At 39.0% G+C, this 20105-nt stretch overlaps 1 protein-coding gene across 2 annotated transcripts in view; it reads left to right on the forward strand.

Annotated features, from left to right (window-relative positions):
- Nucleotides 1–9414: 9414 nt before the first annotated feature.
- EMB1997 (para-aminobenzoate (PABA) synthase family protein) overlaps nt 9415–20105 on the forward strand; it is a 32396-nt gene continuing 21705 nt past the window's right edge. For both annotated transcript variants that reach the window (XM_089155506.1, XM_089155507.1), the window contains exons 1-3: nt 9415–10060; nt 10834–11226; nt 15626–15757. In XM_089155506.1, coding sequence (XP_089011632.1) covers nt 10839–11226; nt 15626–15757 — 520 coding nt within the window. In that variant the 5' untranslated portion in view covers nt 9415–10060; nt 10834–10838. The remainder of the gene's footprint in view (nt 10061–10833; nt 11227–15625; nt 15758–20105) is intronic.

The following is a 20105-nucleotide window of genomic DNA, read 5'->3' on the forward strand; positions in this document are numbered from 1 at the left end:
CATGGATTGAGCATGAGTAGGCACTTGGAGTGGTGGTTGCAAAGTTGCAGCACCATTCCAAATGTCCCATCAGCAAGATGACAATAGAAAGGAGTAGAAAATGGTAGGGTAGAGAGTGGAATGAAGAGTCATACCTTAATGTAGAAGATGAAGGCAAGAATCAATGATAAACTAAGTGTCTTTGATGAGATACCCTTCACACTAACCAAGGAGCTACTTTGGGAAGCTCTCCCCACGTTCCCAGGTGAGAAAAATGATTGCAAAAGGCTCAAGGCTCGAGGTCATATTAAATAGAAAAGGAATATTTCATGGAATCATTAACTTGGCAGACTGGGACATTTTGGTCAATGCTTTTGGTCGATGGTATCGACCAAAATGATCGACCAAAATGATTTCAGCAGAAAACTCAGGTTTAGAACAGCAACTTCAAGTAGGGATTTGAAAGGCTATACAAGGTCAAATTGAGTGAGGTTTTCTTCCACAATTCAATCAAGAAGCCTAGTTTCGGGGAATACCTTCGGATTGTGCACAGGAGGTCATTTGGTACATCAACCATATTAATCTTCTCCGATGCGCAGACTTTCCTTAAACACTGACAATGCATTTAAGCAAGGGGTATCATTGTTAATGTCCATGGGCTTGGTCTCTGAATCAAGATCATCAATCAGAATGGTCCATAAATCTCTTCTTCCACCGCTTCGGGTCCTCGGACCTGAATACAACAGTGGATCCGGGTCAGGGTCAAGGTTAGAATAGGGCTGGATATTACATTAAGCGCCCATGAATCCCCATTGCTACCATAGGTCGTTCAGTCTCAATACCCTTCCGAATCGGGTCTGATATAACAGGGGTGTATCCTAGCCAAACCCTGCTAGACATCCCTAGGTATGACAACCATTGATTCGGGAAAGCGTCGATGGGCATCTTCAGAGAACATCCCATACTATTCCCTTTGATGTCCAAGGACAGAAGCATCAAAAGGATACTCCCCAATCCCAAACCAAACTTAAGCAAACACATTCTCAGAACAGTCATGACATACACAACCAGCAGTTCATCATATACAAGAGAATGTAAAAGCAGAAATCAGATTAGGCAATAATCAGTAACTCATATATCATGAATAATAAAAATACAATATAAACAAGTGCTACTGTTCCCACAGTAGGAGATCAGAATTAAAATACAATAACAATAGGTAATCTCATAGTTTCATAAAGTAGAAACCAGAGAACAAGCAATCTATGTAGTTAAGGAATTAACTGTCCTTACCTTCTAACTTGGATGGAATCTTAAAGAATCAAGTATGATCTTGACTAAACCTGAGAAGACAGTCCTAAACAAGTGCACACAACATGTTAGGAAAGATGCATAAAGGAAAAGATCATAAATCAATCGAAACGAGACCAAGATTGAGGTTGCTTTGTACTCATTGGTCGATTGATTGGTCTGCTGGACTAGTCGACCAATGCAGACAGTGGCCTGCAAGAATCCGAATTTTGAGAATCCAGAGCCGAATTCGATGGTTCAAAAGGGTACAAATCAGAGGGGAATTATCATGGTAGTATTCTAGGGTATAGAGGATATCAAATTATAAATCAAATCAAGTTCCCAAATTATAACTTAGGAACACAAAGGTTAACCTACTAGGTTAAACATAGATTATGAGAGAAAAATATTATAATCAAAGATTCAAGAATTAGGATATGAGGATTACAGATATAGTAAAGAAAACACATTGATTGGGTTACCATGATTAAACTAGAGGTTCTTGATCTTACCCAAGAATTAGGGTTTTACCCTTTTTGGTTCCCTTGGAAAATAATTGTGAGATCTGGATGAAGGGAGATAAATTGTTAGCCAAGAATAACAAGAAGGGTCATTCAATGATGAAGTTTAGGTTAACACAATATTACTCAAGAAGATTTTCCTTCACAAGGGAGGTTACCAAAAACTCTCCAGACGATCTCACAGGTTAGGGTTTCAAAGGATTAGGGTTAGGGTTTCGAAAATTTCACTAGCTGAGGTTAAGATCATGATGATGATCATGGATCTTAAAGATCACGATGAGATCATGGAATAGATGGTTGCAAGAGTGCATCATCTTCTTTCTGATCTCAACGAAGAACAAAATTAAAGAAAGAAAATCAGAGGTAGAAGAAAGAGTGAGTGAAATCATACCTTTTCCGTAGGAAGATGAACAATTCTTCAAGTCTTTGCGAGAAATCACCAAAGAATGCAAGGGAATGGGTTAGATTAGGGTTCTAACTCGTTCCAGAGGCTTAGAAGGCAGAGGAGGCGGAGTATTCCCGAGATTAGACTTAAATAAAAGAGACAGGATTCAAATTTCAAAAACAGAATCAATTGGTCGATTGATTGGTCGATTGGTCCAATCGACCAATGAGTCGACCAATCAAGACAGCAACTTCAAAACAGGGAATTGAAGGCTCAGATCAAGTCCAAACATCAAGGGGTTTTGCACACACCTAGAGTGACATACCTAGGAGTTAGAAATGCCTTCGAATCAATACAGAGACCACTCCAAGACCATCAACTAGTCCAATCTTCATCCGGGTGCAGTTTCCACCATTGGGACACTAGCATCAACACTCATGGATTCCAATCCAGCCATCAAGTCTTCAACAGAAATGGCCCAAAGATGACTTCTTGCCTTACTTCGGGTCACTGGACCTACAAATAACAAAGTTTCTGGATTAGGGTCAGGGCTGGGTTTCACAAGAAGGATAGGTACCCCTGGCTAGGATACTGCCCGACCATCCAAGCTCAATCTTGTTACGCTTGGAAATAAAAACCCAACCCGAAGGGTGGGATTGAGACAGAGCATAGAAATGTACAAAGAGAGCAAGAGAAGGTTCAATGCTAAATTCGAAGCATAAACCAAGAAAGCCGACTGTGAAATCCAGCCCAAACCTAGCCAGGACACCCTATCTGTTTTGGGTAAAGAAGGGTTAGTTTAAATGTTACACCTTAAAGTTGGACCTTGATTTCAGTGTTATTATCTTTGAAAGCCTTAGGAAGTCATGCCAGACCTTTCCCTTAGGGTAGATTTGTAATGTCCGGCCTTATCCTAACCTTGACCCGGCTCAGAATCTGTTATGTTTGTCGGTCCGAAGACCCGAAGTGGGGGAATAAGAGACTTGTAGACCCTTTTGGTTGATGATTTGGTTTTGGAGCCCAAGCCCATGGACATTGACGATGATGCCCCTCACTTGAGAGCATTGTCAGTGTTAGTTTTGAATCTGCGCACCGAAGAGGGGTGAATTAGTTGAAATATCTAATGAACTCTTGTGCTCAATACAAATGTATTTCCCAAAACTAGACTTCTTGATGGACTTGTAGGAGAAAACCCCACTCAATTTGACCCCATATAACCCTTCAAATCCCTATCCGAAGTTGCTGAACTATGTCTGGCAAATCCTGCTTGCGCATCGAAGAAGGTGAGCTTAGTTGGTGGACCTAATGAACTCACATGCTTGATCTGAAAGTATTTCTGGAAACTATACTTCTTTATTGACTTGTAGAAGAAAACATCACTCAATTTGACCCTGTATAGCCCTCGGAATCCCTGTTTGAACCTTGTTGTTCTGGTTGGTCGACTGGACCACTGACCAAGCACTCAACCAATGGATTGTTAAATCCGAGAAAAACTAATTTTTAGGGTTTTTACTTATATTTAAACCCTACTTCGAGTTTCTTAGTCACAACAGCCTCCTAAACACTTTTTGAACGTGGGAAGACCTTTCCAAAACTCTCTCTAGTGATTTCGAAGACTCCTCTGCAGATCTGAAGCCTCTCATCTCTGATCTGACAATTCAAGGTTAGTATCTCTTCTGAATTTCTAATTATTCTTTCTTCGTTCTTGTTCTTGATTGAGATCAAGAAGAAGATGATGCATCCTTGCAACCATCCCTTCGTGATCTCCTTCGTTTCTTTGAGATCTATGATCATCATCATGATCTTAACCCTAGCCAAATAAATTTCTTGAAACCCTAACCCTTGTATGATCTTTCTGGAAACCTTTTGTAACCTCCCATGTGAGGGAAACCTCATGGGCAATGTTTCTATTAACCTAAACTAGATTTCCTATGATTTCTTGTTATTTTCTTGATAACAATCATTCCCTCTCTTTCTGTGATCATAACCTTTTCATGGGAACCATAAAGGTTGAAACCCTAATTTCTTGGGTTAAATCAAGAACCCATCTTTTGACCATGACTTGATGATTTTATCTTCCCATAATGTTTCTATTAACCTAAACAAGATTTTCTATGATTTTCTTATTAGGTTCTTGATTGCAATCATTCCCTTTCCTCCTATGATCATAACCTTTTCATGGGAGCCATAAAGGTTGAAACCCTAATTTCTTGGGTTAAATCAAGAACCCATCTTTTGAACATGACTTGATGATTTTATCTTCCCATAATGTTTCTATTAACCTAAACAAGATTTTCTATGATTTTCTTATTATGTTCTTGATTGCAATCATTCCCTTTCTTCCTGTGATCATAACCTTTTCCTGCGAGCCATAAAGGTTGAAACCCTAGTTTCTTGGGTCAAATCAAGAACCCATATTTTGACCATGACTTGATGATTTTATCTTCCTATATGATTCTAATACATCCTAGCAAGTTCCCCTTCAAATTTCGGATCAATCCGACTTCAAACGAAGAAGGTATGACCAAAACAATTTTCACTATTCCGTACTGACTCGATTGGTCGACTGCTTGGTCGACAAGATCATTAGACCAAGGCAATCGACCAATGAAGTCAGTAGCTTAAATTTTTGCTCAGTTTGATTCGTTTGCTCTCTGATCTTTTAGGCATCTTTCCTAATGTTATATCTATGATTGTTAGGGGTTTATTTGCTAAGTTTGGAGCCTCTCTCTTTGATCTTTGGATTATCTTCGGCGATAATCAAGGTAAGGACAGTTGTTTCATAATAACATAGATCGCATACTCTCTGGTTTCTACTTTTTGAAACTATGAGTTTGCTTACTATTCTTGTACTTTATACTTCTGATGTACTACTGTAAGTACAGTAGCACTTGTTTATGTATTCTTTTCATTATTCTATTATATGAGATGTTATTACTGCTTGATCGGATTATGCTTTTACATTCTCTTTTATATGATGAATTGTTGGTTGTGTATGTCATGACTGATCTGAGGATGTGTTTGATTAAGTTTGGTTTGGGATTGGGAAGTGTCCTTTTGACGCTTCTGTCCTTGGACATCGGAGGGAATAGTATGGGATGTTCTCCGAAGATGCCCATCGACGCTTTCCCGAATCATTGATTGTCATACCTAGGGTTGTCTAGCAGTGTTTGGCTAGGATGTCCCCGTTATATCAGACCCGATTTGGAAGGGCATTGAGACCGAACGACCCGTGGCAGCAATGGGGATTCACAGGCGCTCAAGACCGGTAACCAACCCGTGAGAGGACGGGAATCACATTGTGGGGGCCATTTATTGGAGGGTTGCATATGGCTAGACTTGGGCTCATGGGCGCTCAAGACCGGTGAAATGATCCGTGAGGGGACATGAGAGCTTCCCGTTTACCATATATGTATAACCAATAGGGTTGATGAGTCCGTAGTCCGGGACTATTAGGACTCTTGTGGAAAGGATACCGGAAAGGATCGCCCGGGGCGAAGAATGGAGGTATCTAGACCTGAGTTGATGTAACTGAGTAGATGACTTGCATTGGGCTAGGCTTTACCCTGACATGCGCCGGTACTTATGCCAAATGGTTATGAGAGAGAGTGTTGACTTAACCCCCTGTCATGGTTTGTCCTGAGGGATGCCGGACCCACTACCAACAGGAGCCGTATGTGTGACCTACCCAAAGAAGTACGGTGCTATGACTTAAAGCATGTCTGCCATAGAGACTAGCATACATAGAGTTAGATGCATACATACATTATCTGTTTCATATTACATTGCATCTTGTTATGTTCTGCCGCATGTTATTTATGTTGTTATGAGTTAACTTGCCTTACTGGGTTTCTTTCGAAACTCATTCCTTTTTGTACAATCTGTTGTTAGACTTCTCTACAGGTTCGGATTTCTTTGACGGTCCATATAAGGAAGCGCAAAGTGAAGAAGATGAAGACTAAAGGAGAAGAAGAGCTGACTGAAGATTTGGAATAGTTTTCTCTACATTCTTCTAGACTTATCTTTTACTTTACTTGTATTAGCTTAGAGCTTTATTTAGATTTCGATCTACCTTCCGCATGTGTTTGTAGGGTATATTTCCGCTATACTCTACAGTTGTCTTTTGATTTGGTATCTTGTTATTCCGCACTCTGATATTCTATAGTGATCCTTCTGAGATCCTTTCTTGACTTTTATTATAAATTACTTGAACATTATGATTTGTTCTTGCTTTTGATTATGTTATTGTGCGAAATGGATATGATCGTTCCTAAACTTGATCTTTTGGGCTGTGGATCACTCCCTCGGGTATGCCAGTTAGGGTACCAGCTGGGGGGATGTGACACCGACAATATGACGCCAACTATTGGGGAGAAGCATTCCGGGACAAATCTCCCAGTGGTTCAAAATGGCAAAAAACAAAGGATTGAAAAAAGGAAACTGGACTCCACTTTCTAGAGTGTCCAGATACAAGGCCCTCTCATCAGAATTGGGAAGTCGAAGAAGCATTCCGGGACAAATCTCCCAATGGTTCAAAATGGCAAAAAACAAAGGATTGAAAAAAGGAAACTAGACTCCGCTTTCTAGAGTGTCCAGATACAACGAGAATTCATCCGTGAGATTCGAGTTGGCCCTCTCATCAGAATTGGGAAGTCGAAGAAAATAGTCAAAAGGAAATTCAAAATGTTGGAATGCCAAAGTCAACCTAGCATCGGTATATTCAGAAACATAAGAACTCAGGTCTTCTTTGGGTCTTTTAGATTACCGAGGGGCTTTAGCAGCCACCTTCGAAGTTTTAGATGGTTTGGAATAGAGAGGAAGGGTTGGATCCTCAATCTCTTTCTTTTGGCTCACTTCTTCAAACTCATGCCAAACTTCAATTAGTTTTTGTTCCTCATTATACGATTGTTCGGCAGAAATAGAGATAGTGGCTTCGTCACCAGAATCGCCCTGACTAGCGTAATGTTCAGGGGAGCCCCTCGTCAAAGGTTATACCACTTCCCATTACGAGGAAAGTCTGGTTGTGACTTTTAAATCAGAAAAGAAACAAATGCGAAAGTGAAAGGAGTAACTAAAGTAAGCAAAGAAGGCAATAAAGTTACTAAACTTACTTGTTCGCCGGAGTAAGAAGCTTGGAAGCAGAAAGGCAGTTAGGGCATAGAGAAGACGACGATGAGTTTTCGAGTTGCAGACAAGAATGAAATTCGAAAAAGCAACAGGCAGTTTTTAAATAAGCCAGCCAGTGGACACTTGTATAATCAAGATCAGTTTAGATTGATGATCGCGATCGGGCGACGATTAGAAAAGGCAAAAATGAATAGAATCGAAGTTGACATTTTGAGGAACCGTCATTTGAGTTAAAAGCAATGATGGTTTTGGCTATAACAGACACGTGGCGACTCCCGCATGAAAGCTGAAGACGTTCGCGTAACTCGAGGAGAGTGATGACACAACAACATTAAATGCAACTTGACATTTATGAGAACAAGCAATTGTTCGGTTTCACGTTCGGTTTGAATCAAACCAAGCCCTCGGCGTTCCCGAACGCTTGGTCTAGGGGGCTCGTGATATGGGAAAAAATATCGTTGAACCGGGTCCGTCCTTGGTTCAACCCTCAACCCCGGTCGGGGACGAACCGACCGATTTAGGTTCGAGTGAACCGGGTTTCGAAGATGGCGTGTTCAGGAAGAAACCTAACACGGTTTGCAGGCAAGCACGAGTCTGAGATTCTAGGGATGAATAACCCGTCAAAGAGACGGTTATCAATACTTGCGGGAGCGGACGATCGTGCCAATTCGGATAACTGCCATGCCCCAGCATCAAAATCGTTCAATCAAGGGAAGTTATCCATTACCCCACTAACGGGTCTAACCGTCTAGATCTGACGGTCATCAGAAGAAGGCACATACGAGCTCAACGAACAGGATTAAGAAGTAAGTTCTATATAAGTCAAAACCTACGTACAAAGGAGGTATTGAATCGTATTCCTAGTTATCATATTCATACTTTAGCTCTGCAACTGTTCAGAGCCTTTGTGATCAGTTCATTAACTAACTTAGCCATCGGAAGTGGACTCCCGACCCCCACGGTCGGGCCACATCTGATGATTGTTTTGCAGGTCATTCTCAGGTGATCTAAGGGCTGAGCAGATTTTGCACACATCAACATCCATCCAACTTTCACACAGTTCCATCGAAAGACCAGAAAAATAAAAAGGTTGATGGCAGTGGTGAAGTTCGCTAGCTATTTATCACCAGGTCATTCTTAGCTATATTTCTTCTTTCGCTCTTGAGCTTTTTCATCAGCTAAGAAATATCTTTGGATGCTGATGTGCTATTTTGTCAACCCAAGGTAGAGATATTTTTAGATCTAGATCTATAAATTCTTCGCTTTAATCCGCTCCTCGTTTCAAAATCGATTGGGTCTTCTTTTTGTTTGCTTTTGTGTTATTTTCCGAGGTTCTGTTGGTTCTTAGTTGGAGAAGAAATTTAGCTGGAAAAAAATGTCGAGCGGTCGCCTAAACCAATCGTCTCACGCATCTGAATCTATTGAGCTTCGGAAGAACGACGAATCATTAATGGAGTTTGGATGTGGGGATTTCGGGTATTTACCAGACTTTTATTTTTTGAGTATTATTTGAATTTGATTTTTGAACGACGATTTGTTGTGTAGATGTGCACATTACAGAAGGCGATGTAAAATCAGAGCCCCATGTTGCAGTGAAAATTTTCGATTGCAGGCATTGCCATAATGAAGCCAATGTCGAGATGGTTTTTCTTCTAGATCTTTCTTTGGATGGTTATTTTTCGAAGTAGGGTTTTCTTGTGTAATGAAAATGGGATTTCATTGAATTTCAATCAAGGGCATATAATTTTGTAAATTTGAAATCTTAAGATCCTTGAATGTAAAATAAAAAGATTAAAATTATAATTATAATTTGTTTTTGTAACATAAACCGTTCGATCGAAATGACATACATGGTACAATCTTGACCATTGCACCATTAGGGTATTTTGGTCATCAAAATTATGATTTGTCCTTATATAATTATTTCTAGAAACTACATGGGAGTCATATGCAAAAGGAAAGTTTTTTTTGACTAAAAGTGACCTGGACCAAACCTTAAGGGGTCCACATGAAAATTACCCAAAAGAAAAAGAAGGATTATATGCCATTGGACTCCATACCAATTACCAAGTGAAGTCACCGAATCTAAGGGTTTCAAAGAGACCCCACGAGTTACCAAACAAAAAATACAAAGAGACCCCACGCGCATCTGCAAGGAATCATGCAAGGAATTGAATTTGAATCCATACGTATCCAAAGTACAAGGTGGAGGATTTCCGAAGTTCAATCTTGAAAAGCGTGGGAGGAATTTAGGCTATAAATGTAACGGGAGTGGGCGTGGAACCACCGCTCAAACCTTAAAACGCCCTGAGTATTGAAAACATAACCAGAATTTTGATTATTAGTCGGAGGAATTGAAATCCCTTTTCCACAGAATTTCTCCTAGGAAGGGGAGTTATTCCTCTTCATCTCTTCTTGGAACGAGAAGAAAACCAGAGTGTATCGTCTGGTGAGGCAAATTACAGGTAAGTTGCAGATGCTTGAGTTCGTCATCGTGGCTGCCGGAGAAGATAAGAGAAAAATAAATAGGATCTGATAAAGATGGTTCACCGCTGTTGCTAGTTGATGGTTAAAAAAAATTAACGATTAGGATTTCGTTGTTCGAATCTACGGCTTACATTAAGAGTGTCGTGTGCGTAAGGAGTATAAAGGATTTGACCCATACATATAAAGCGACTGAGTTCATAACTGCCGCCCTTCTCCGTACTCTTCTTAACGGCAAAGCTTACCACTGGGGATCCATCTCTTTCATTGAAAGGTGAGATTTTTCTGGAATGGGTTCTGATTTCATGTCTGTATCTTCATTGGGTTTTTTGCTACACTTCCTGGGTAAGAGAAATCTCGAGAACTTGTTCATTGTTTTTCAGTTTGAAATAAGGTGGGAATTGTTGTGGAATGATGTGTCTTTAATTTCGTAGAGTTTGAAGGAGTTGGTAAATGCTTATTTACAGATTGTTAGACTGCCCCAGAGTTGATAATTGACACGGATTGTCTGGATACCCGGTTGGAGATTTCTCTGGTTCAGCCACTGATCACCAATCTTTTTGTGTTAACGTAGGATAAAAACAAGCTTTCATCTTTATCTCTCCTCCATATCTCATGCGTTAATCAAAGCTGTTCTTTTGATGTTTTATGCTATGGAAGGGCCACATGAAGTATTAAATCTTAAGGAGCTTCGTGTGTACCAAAGCTTGTATTTTGTGGGCTTAGGCCTTTATAAAGATTGATGGCATAAGGTTATTAGTGTTCCGTTCCTTTGCCACTGGGCGTTTGTTCTGTAATTCACTTACAGCAGTAGTCTTTTGTTTCTTATTCATACTGTTAAATGTTATTTGATATCTTGAACTATTCTGCTTACCCTGTTAAATTTTTTTCATCGAACGATGATATCTGCTATATTATTCACCTAAGAAATAACTTCCCCCCCCCCCCCCCCTAATAGTAGTACTCGAGTTTTGCTAACATGATCTATATGGCATTGCTAGAAGAAATTTTAAGGCATCTCTAACTGGATAATTTTGCTATTTCCAGAAAGTATGGAGTCTGTGGCAGCTTGTCATATCAATTATCATTTATCTCTGAAGGCAAAGATGAATTTCAGTTTAGCCTCACCATCGTATATGATCCCATCTCCGTGTTCCATGGGTCTACAGAGCACGGATCAGAGATTACCAACATCCGGAACTGTAGGACGGGTTGGTTGTTTTTCTAGGCAAGATCAGCTACTAGTGTTGAACTGTGATGACAGAAAGGTTGGTGTCTCTTCGCATCTGGTGATTGGGCAGTCACAAGAATCAAATGTGGTAAAGAAACATTTAAATGACGAGGCAAATCTGAAGTTCAAAGTTGTGAGGACATTATTGATTGATAACTATGATAGTTATACTTACAATGTCTACCACGAATTATCTGTCATAAATGGAGGTAAGTCACTCCTTCACTTGTAGACATGTACTTTTTGGTGACTTTTTTATGTCCATGTTTTTTTTGTTCTTTCTTCAATTATGTTTGGAATTTGAAGATTATTTGTTTAGTTATATTAGCATTGATGGTGGTTCTTAGGGGTATTTTTATTCATAGCTTGTTATTTCATTTTTATTATGTTTATTCTAGGTTTGAACCCATGATACAAATCCCAATACCTACGTCACCAGAAGTCCAAGAAGAAGCTGCCTAATTAGTACCACTAACCTTTACCTGAAACGAAGAATAAACAGTAGTACCAAAAGTAGTATATAGTAGGCTCCATACTTTTAGTTGTTGGTATTCTACTCTATTGGTTGGACCAGGTTTTATTTGGTTCATTTGGTTCAGTTAGTGGGTTGGATTAAGTAATCATGTGAATATTTAGTAAATCACATGACTAGGTTGTTTTATTTAAATTAGTGATTTTTGCCTGCACTCCCTCTAGATTTGGATGTAGTTACATGCACCATCTTGGAATCAAAGGCTTTAAACTAAGTAACAATGAAGACAAAATGTCTAATGTATAACTTTTGTTGTGATCCGAAGGATAATGAGGTGGGGAGACTTTTTGAAGGAGATTCCACAAAGTTTTTATTTTAGGTACCTTGGCTCAATCTCAACTATAAAAGGTGATATAATGATGATCTTTCCGAATAATTAAAATAAGGTGGATGCAGTGAAGAGGTGCGTCAGGGGTCTTGTTTGATCGACGTATTCCTGTAAAGCTGAAAGGGAAATCCTATAGGATTGTCATACAATCAGGTGTGATGTATAGTGCAGATTATTGGGCTGTTAAGAAGCAACATGTAGATAAACTCAGTGTAGCAGAAATTAAGATGCTAAGATTGATGAGTGGCAAACTAAGAAGGATAATGAAAGCAATGATCATATTAGAGCTAGACCGGGACTAGATCAATAAATGACAAGCTATGAGATGAGAAAATCGAGCACATTCTACCAAGGCCTTTAATGCCCTTGTATAGAATAGTGATTCAATCCAAATCGAAGGAATTAGAAGAACTATGGGTAAACCTAAGATAACCTTCAGAGAAATGGTAAAAAACACTATGCAGAGCTTAGGCCTTGTATTTAACATGCCTCAAATAGAACTTATTGGAAGGCAAGGATCCATGTAGCCAAACCCATTTAGTTGGGAAAAGGCTTGTTGTTGTTGTTTGTTGCTGTTGTGGTTGTACTAGTTATTGTTTATTTTAGATGAAGTCCTTCAGGGATGTTGTTGGAAGTTTCGGTTGCTCTGTGCAATATCGGCCTGTGAAACCATTACTACATGTTAATCCAGATCTCTATGTATTCTCTCTTTTAGTTTTACTCTTATACTTATGACCTTAATAATTGAATTCTATTTTTTTTTTTGTTATAATTGAGTGGTGGTTGCAATATGAGACTAACTCACCCAACTTGTTAGTGATTGCATGTAATGTGCTCTTCACATGTTCTGCCACTGGATGTGAGCGGAATTAAAGCACTTTCAACATCATTCACTCAAAGAAGCAAAACCAATTAGGTTCGAAGTGTCTTAAAGACCTTGTCTATGTGTACTATAATATGACTAAGAAATGAGCACATTAGACAGGGATGGAACATGATAATGCCCTAATTGAGTTGGCTGACATATTTAAGGTGGAAGATGATGATGAGAACCCCTTATTTGAGTTGTTTAGCGCTAGAGGAGAGCCATTGGTGGATGAGGAGGCAGTTGGCATTACAAATGGGATGGGTGTTGATGTGGATGACTTCTTGGCCATAGAGGGGAATGTGCATGCACAGCCCGCCTGCCCACCCATTTGTGCCACACCTCGGTGCATTGATGAACGTTGAAGATGACCTATGGTCTTTCAACACTGGTGATGATGCCACCTAGCCACCTATTGAGGCCCAGGGTGATGATGATGGTGGTGTTGGTGATGGTTTTGGGGATGTTGATGATGATGATGGTCATAATGGTGGTTGACCACCAGTTGAGCCCAACCATAGAGGAGTTTTTAGTCTGAGGAGGTACCACCATTGAGGTTCACAAGGAAGTCTCAGTTCATCCGTGACGTAGGATTCACACCATGGTGCATGTACATTCAACCATCACAAATACGACGGTGGACATCAGGATGATAGTTCTCAGATGGATATGGTTAGCTTGACAGGCTTAGTGGGATCCATGATCTTGGATGAGCCTAGAGGTAGAGTATCTAGATATTGGAGACCATCATCCTTCGTTGATTCCCAATCCCAGGATAGTGGCATGAAGAGTATAGGATCTGCACCATATGGGGGTTATGGATATGGATATGGTAGAGCATATGGTGGAGTTGGAGGGTCTTTTGGTAATTCTAGTAGTATGTTTGCATATGGGTATGGGGATGGATCAGGTACATCATTTGTGAACTCCATCATTAGATATCAATTAGGACCATGGCACCCAGTTATGCTAGTTCAACTGTCATCATCGAGTTATAGTCCATAGCCTTACGATACATTCCCAAGGCTAGGATTTCTATTTTATGTTGATGATGCCACTATACAGGGGCAGTGATGGACTACAAGGACAAGTTTAAGCGTACCATGAGCTGGCCGGCATTTGTACAATAATCAAGTACTCCGTGACTTAAGGGATCGATCCACCTACGCACTAAACTTTGACTGAAGCCTAGGAGTTTATTTTTGGTTTTTGGCTTTTGTATTTTGTACTCCTTTTTTTTTTTTTTTTTTTTTTTTTTTTGTGCCAAACATTATGTTTGCAATACAATTTGTTCAATTTTTGAAAGTCCATTCTTTTTAGAACCTCTCATGTATATTAACACTTGAATGATAACTTTTCATTGGTTCTCTTAGCAAAATACCTGTACTCATTGTGTTCTTTATACTTTAAATAGGTACTATGCAAGAAATTAGACCCAAAAAAACCCTTGTAAATGTCACGGAACTTTTGTCGAAACTACTTGGGAAAAATTGCCATGTTTCGGCCAAAATTTTGCAGGTTTCAACCACAACCGTTTTGAAACTAGCCTCAAAACCGAGATTTTTCCTTGATTCCAAGTCAAATCCTATTAGTAATGGTACATCTTTTGTAATGCTGATTTGCGCTCTATATATGCCTCACTCGATGAATGAATAGAACAGGTTGTTATATTGCTTGTACAATCTCTTGTATGATTCATCCTTTTGTCGTGAAGCTACTGGTGTTTGAAGTCTTGTACTCACTGGTGATTCAGAGTCCATGAGGAATCCCCTTGGATGCTAATTAAAACCTTCGTTCTTAATTCTTATTGCTTAGTTTGGAATCAGTCCTCACATTTATCTGTCTTTGTAAGTCGGATGCATTGGTTAGGAGATCATGATCCCCATTCCCTTTCTTTCCCTATTAATTTTATTTTCATTAAACTCCATACTGCAATTGGGTAACCCTAATCCTAACATGACCCAACTCCAGCTCCAGAAGATTCCGCCATCAGAAACCTTCCATTTTTGGAGGATAAACTTGTCATTGGCAACCATAACCTTTGGTTTGAAGCTGCAGATTACCCACTTCCACCATCAGTATAGGCTGAAATTGAGGAAATCTTCCTTTTCTTCAACTTTACACTTGATCCTTCTTTCAGCCTAAAACCCTAAGCCATTCCTAGATATGATCCCTATAATTCTAAATTCAAACAACTATTTCCCACCATCAGTTTTAACCCTAATCTGGGCTATTACATGTCCTCAGCAGATTAGACACTTGAACCAAATTCAATTTCGTTCGCAGCTTCAAAACCAAACAACCAGCAAAGGCTACATCAACCCAACTTTATAATAATTTTTGTTACTAATATAAATATTAACTTTCCCCACGATTTTGTGTGTTTTGCTCCTGGGTAGGCTGATATTTTGTTGGATTTCTCAACCATAACAAAATGGTTTGTTATTGACTGGGACTGTGATGTCCTATGATGCCCAGTCCTCGAAGTCTTATTTCTAAAGCCTGACATTATGCCTCTTTCAATTAGGGAAGGATGTTTATATAAGTTCCAGATATTTGTGTTGACCTTTTTTCTTTATGGACTTGGATAATCTACACTTTATCAGCTAACTATCTAGTTCCCTCTTGACTCATTACACCCAAGCTTTGATACATATAGAAGAAGCCATAGAACTAGTTCCCCAATTCATCATTTCATTAGCTATATCATTCATTTTTTGTTCATGATATGAGGATTTTATTTTTTTGTAATTATTTGATGTGGTGTTTTCGTGAACAATTGATTAGTCTCAATATTTCACTTTGGTTGTTTGCTCAGTTTTCAGGTGAGGATGTGGCTTTATTTTCTTGCAATTTAATCTTTTTCTTTTGCTTTTGCTTCAGTACCTCCAGTGGTGGTACGTAATGATGAGTGGACCTGGGAATATATTCAGCATCAATTGTATGAAGTGAAGGCCTTTGATAATATTGTCATATCACCTGGCCCTGGATCCCCAGCATGTCCTGCAGATATAGGTAAGAAAATAAGATTCGATAGACAGTTCTGGTATTCTTAAAGTTAGTTTGGTAATGACCTGTATTTAGTGGTTAGATTGCAAGTCTGGTCAATTTGTGAAGCAAATTTGTGCTGCACCCATTGGGATCTCTGCTTCTCTTTCAATGATGGCCAATCAAAGTGAGGAAAGACATGGAGTTCTTACCTCAGCATGTCTCGTTGGAGATCATTTGAGTTTGATATCTCTTTCTTTGTAATTGTTAAGGTCGAGTTGACTCAGCATATGAATGATGTCTGTGGTGTCAGTTGTCCACTGATTAGTTTGAGATTAGAAATAGGTAAATGCTAATTTTGAACCATAAGGTATTAGAATCAAGAGGGTTTAAAATAAGCCAGATTTAAATTATATATGGAGGAACAAGTAGAAGAAGGGAAATATCAAAAGGGGTCCTCAACGTGAAAGCTGGGCGGCTCGTAGTCAAGTGGCAAGCCCTAGAGTTGGAGGGCTCTAAGAGGCATGGCAATATAAATGTGTGATGACTTTATATATTCCTTAATTCCTCATACGATGAAAGACTGGCCTAGTACAGTGTTTTTATGGATTTCTTATATAATTCTACTTATAAGGGAAACAAATATTCAAAAGTGATTTTCTCTTGTATTTTCTTTTATTCTTTTTGGTAATGAATTATTTAACATCCAAAAAAAAAAAAAAATCAAAAGTGATAACTGTGAAATCCCACCTAACCCTAACCTTGCTGCTGTACCATATGCATACATACCATATGCATTGTTTGATTTATTCTCTGTCGTATGAGTTGCCTAGTTTCATTGGTAGAAGTTTACCCCCGAAGCTGATCTATTATCTCTACTATTTCTTCTAGTGCCTTCATTCCCTTTGATAGGAGGGTGATCTTGAGTCATTCCCATGACTGATCCTTTTATCTCTGCTGTTTTAGAGTGGATCTCCATACACTATAACCTTGTGAATTCTCCACATGATGATTTTGAAGGGAAATCAAGTGTGATCTTCATGATTTGTTAACCCTTCTAATTGTTTCTGATTTCAAAGCATGTTATATTTACTCCTTTGTTTTTCTTACAAAAGACTTATTGTTATTTGTCCCTTGAAATTTTTTTTGGGAGAATGAAGTCAAGATAAAAGCGAAGTATCTCCATCTCTTTGGAAGCCAAGTACTCTCCCAATTTTGAGGACGAAATTATTTCAAGGGGGGAGAATGTAAAATCCAGCCCAAACCTAACTAGGACACCCTATCTGTTTTGGGTGAAGAGGGCTTGTTTAATGTTTGACCTTGAAGTTGGACCTTAAGTACAGTGTTGTTACCCTTGGAAAGTCCTAGGAAGTCAAGTCAGTCCTCTCCCTAAGTGTAGATCCAATGTCCCGAAGTGAAGGAAGAAGTCTTTGTGGGCCATCTCAGTAGAAGACATGGTGTTTGACCTGAAACCCATGGATATTGATGATGGTGCTTCTTTATTGAAACCTTACTTGATTTGGAGTTAGACTACTCATTTGTGAAGAAGAACTTGGTTGATGGGCCTAAAGCCTAGTTGGGCCTGGTGTGAAGACATCCCTCAATGCTATGTAAGTAGTATGATGTGTTGAAAGAAGCCCCATCCAAAGATATTGAAGTTAGGCCCATTAAATCCCTATTTTAGACTTACTGACATGGTTGGTCGATTGATTGGTCGAGTTGGTCGACTGGCCAATCAACCAACCAATTGACCAACAGGGTTATAATGGTCAATTTTGGAAATCCTGGTAATTTTGGGACTCTTTATGCTATTTAAAGGGGGGGGGGAACTTCGTGTTTTTCACTCACGATTACTTCTAAGCCTTTGAAGAACGTGGGAAGAACCCTAGAACCTCTCCTCCAAAGCCAAGGATGATCCTCAAGCATCCGTTCGAGTTTCTTCATTGGTTCTTCTTCTAAAGGTTAATAATCGATTCGTTTCTTCTTTGTTTTATTCTTTCTTCTATACTTCTGATCTTCTGACTATGAGAAAGGTATTACACTACTGTAATTGCCTCTTCTCTAATTCCTTTAGCCCTAGAGTGAATTCCCCAATTCACTCTATGTTCTTGAAGCCATATGGCGATGATTCTTGAATTTGACTTTACCTAAGATCTTGATTACACCTTCTTTGTTTTCTACTGATCTTGGTGAGTGTGGAAAAGGTCTCACATCAGTGCTACAACCTTCCTTATATCCCCATGATTGTTAGCTTGATTCCCTCTTTCCCCCATCCTCTGTGAACCATATTGGGTCATTTTGTGAGAGTTGATTTTGGGTAACTCTCATGAGAGGTAACCGAATTAGGAAACCCTAATCTTTTATTAATTGTTAGACCCTACCTAATACCTTTCTTAATTTTGAAATACTATTCTCTTTTTCTTAGAGTGAATTGGGGATTCACTCTATGTTCTTGAAGTTCTTGAAACCATATGGTGATGTTTTTGTTTCTTGATTTTACTTGAATTCTTGATTACTCCCTTGTATTGTTTTTCCTACAAAGTTTATGGTTGTGGGGAAGGTCTCATACCATTACCATGACCTTCCCTTGTGTCCTCATGATTGAGGAGTTGATCCCTAATGTTCCTTGGAAAATTGGAAACCCTAATAGAGAGATTTTGGGGGGAACCCTTGGGTAACCCTCATGAGAGTATATCCAATTAGGAACCCTATTATTCCTAATCCTCCCCAATTGCATTCTTGATTTTGAATTACTAAACAGATGTTTCCCTTACACTCTATGAACCTACCTTGGGTTATTTTGAGAACCAATCTAGGGGAACCTGCATGAAAGGTTATTTAATTGAAAACCCTAATCCTATATTAATTATTGGGTCATCCCTAAAGCTTTACTTGATATGGTTCATACTCTTTATTCCCTAGGGTGAATCTTTATTCTCCTTGGCCTTTCCATGAGAGCCATGGTTAAGTATATGTTAAGACCCTAAATCTTTATGGCTCAATCAATAACCTATCTTTTGACCTTGATAATAAAGATGAGGAAGAGGTCCAAGACTAGCAATTAAAACCTAAACAAGCATATAATAAAGATTAGGAATAAGACCTAGAAGATTAGAAATCAAACGGAAGCAAATAGAGCAGATTTGAAGCTACTGTCGATTGATTGGTCGGCCCAGTCGACCAATGGGATAGTACGGGGCAAACCCTAATTTGGTCATAACTTCTTCGTTTGAAGTGCGATTGGTCCGAAATTCAAAAGGGAGCTTCCTAGAACATATTAGGACTACCCAAGAAGGTCAAAGTATCAAATCATGGTCAAAAGATAGGTTCTTGATTGAGCCATAAAGATTTAGGGTCTTAACATAAATTTAACCATGGCTCTCATGGAAAGGCCGAGGAGAATAAAGATTCACCCTAGGGAATAAAGAGTACGAACCATATCAAGTAAAGCTTTGGGGATGACCCAATAATTAACAAAGGATTAGGGTTTTCAATTAAATAACCTTTCATTAAGGTTCCCCTAGGTTAGTTCTCAAAATAACCCAAGGTAGGTTCATAGAGTGTAAGGGAAACTAATTCAAAATCAAGAATGCAATTGGGGAGGATTAGGAATAATAGGGTTCCTAATTGGATATACTCTCATGAGGTTACCCAATTTGGATAATCTCTCATGAGGGTTACCCAAGGTTCCCCCAAAATCTCTCTATTAGGGTTTCCAATTTTCCAAGAAACATTAGGGATCAACTCCTCAATCATGAGGACACAAGGGAAGGTCATGGTAATGGTATGAGACCTTCCCCACAACCATAAACTTTGTAGGAAAAACAATACGAGGGATTAATCAAGAATTCAGGTAAAATCAAGAAACAAAAACATCACCATATGGGTTTCAAGAACTTCAAGAACATAGAGTGAATCCCCAATTCACTCTAAGAAAAGAAAGAATAGTATTTCAAAATTAAGAAAGGTATTGGGTAGGGTCTAACAATTAATAAAAGATTAGGGTTTCCTAATTCGGTTACCTCTCATGAGAGTTGCCCAAAATCAACTCTCACAAAATGACCCAATATGGTTCACAGAGGATGGGGGAAAGAGGGAATCAAGCTAACAATCATGGGGATATAAGGAAGGTTGTAGCACTGATGTGAGACCTTTCCCACAATCACCAAGATCAGTAGAAAACAAAGAAGGTGTAATCAAGATCTTAGGTAAAGTCAAATTCAAGAATCATCACCATATGGCTTCAAGAACATAGAGTGAATTGGGGAATTCACTCTAGGGCTAAAAGAATTAGAGAAGAGGCCATTACAGTAGTGTAATAACTTTCTCATAGTCAGAAGGTCAGAAGTATAGAAAAAAGAATAAAACAAAGAAG

The sequence above is a fragment of the Hakea prostrata genome, chromosome 5, assembly GCF_041222555.1.
Source record: "Hakea prostrata isolate BN-2017 chromosome 5, UWA_Hpros_2, whole genome shotgun sequence".
NCBI lineage: Eukaryota > Viridiplantae > Streptophyta > Magnoliopsida > Proteales > Proteaceae > Hakea > Hakea prostrata.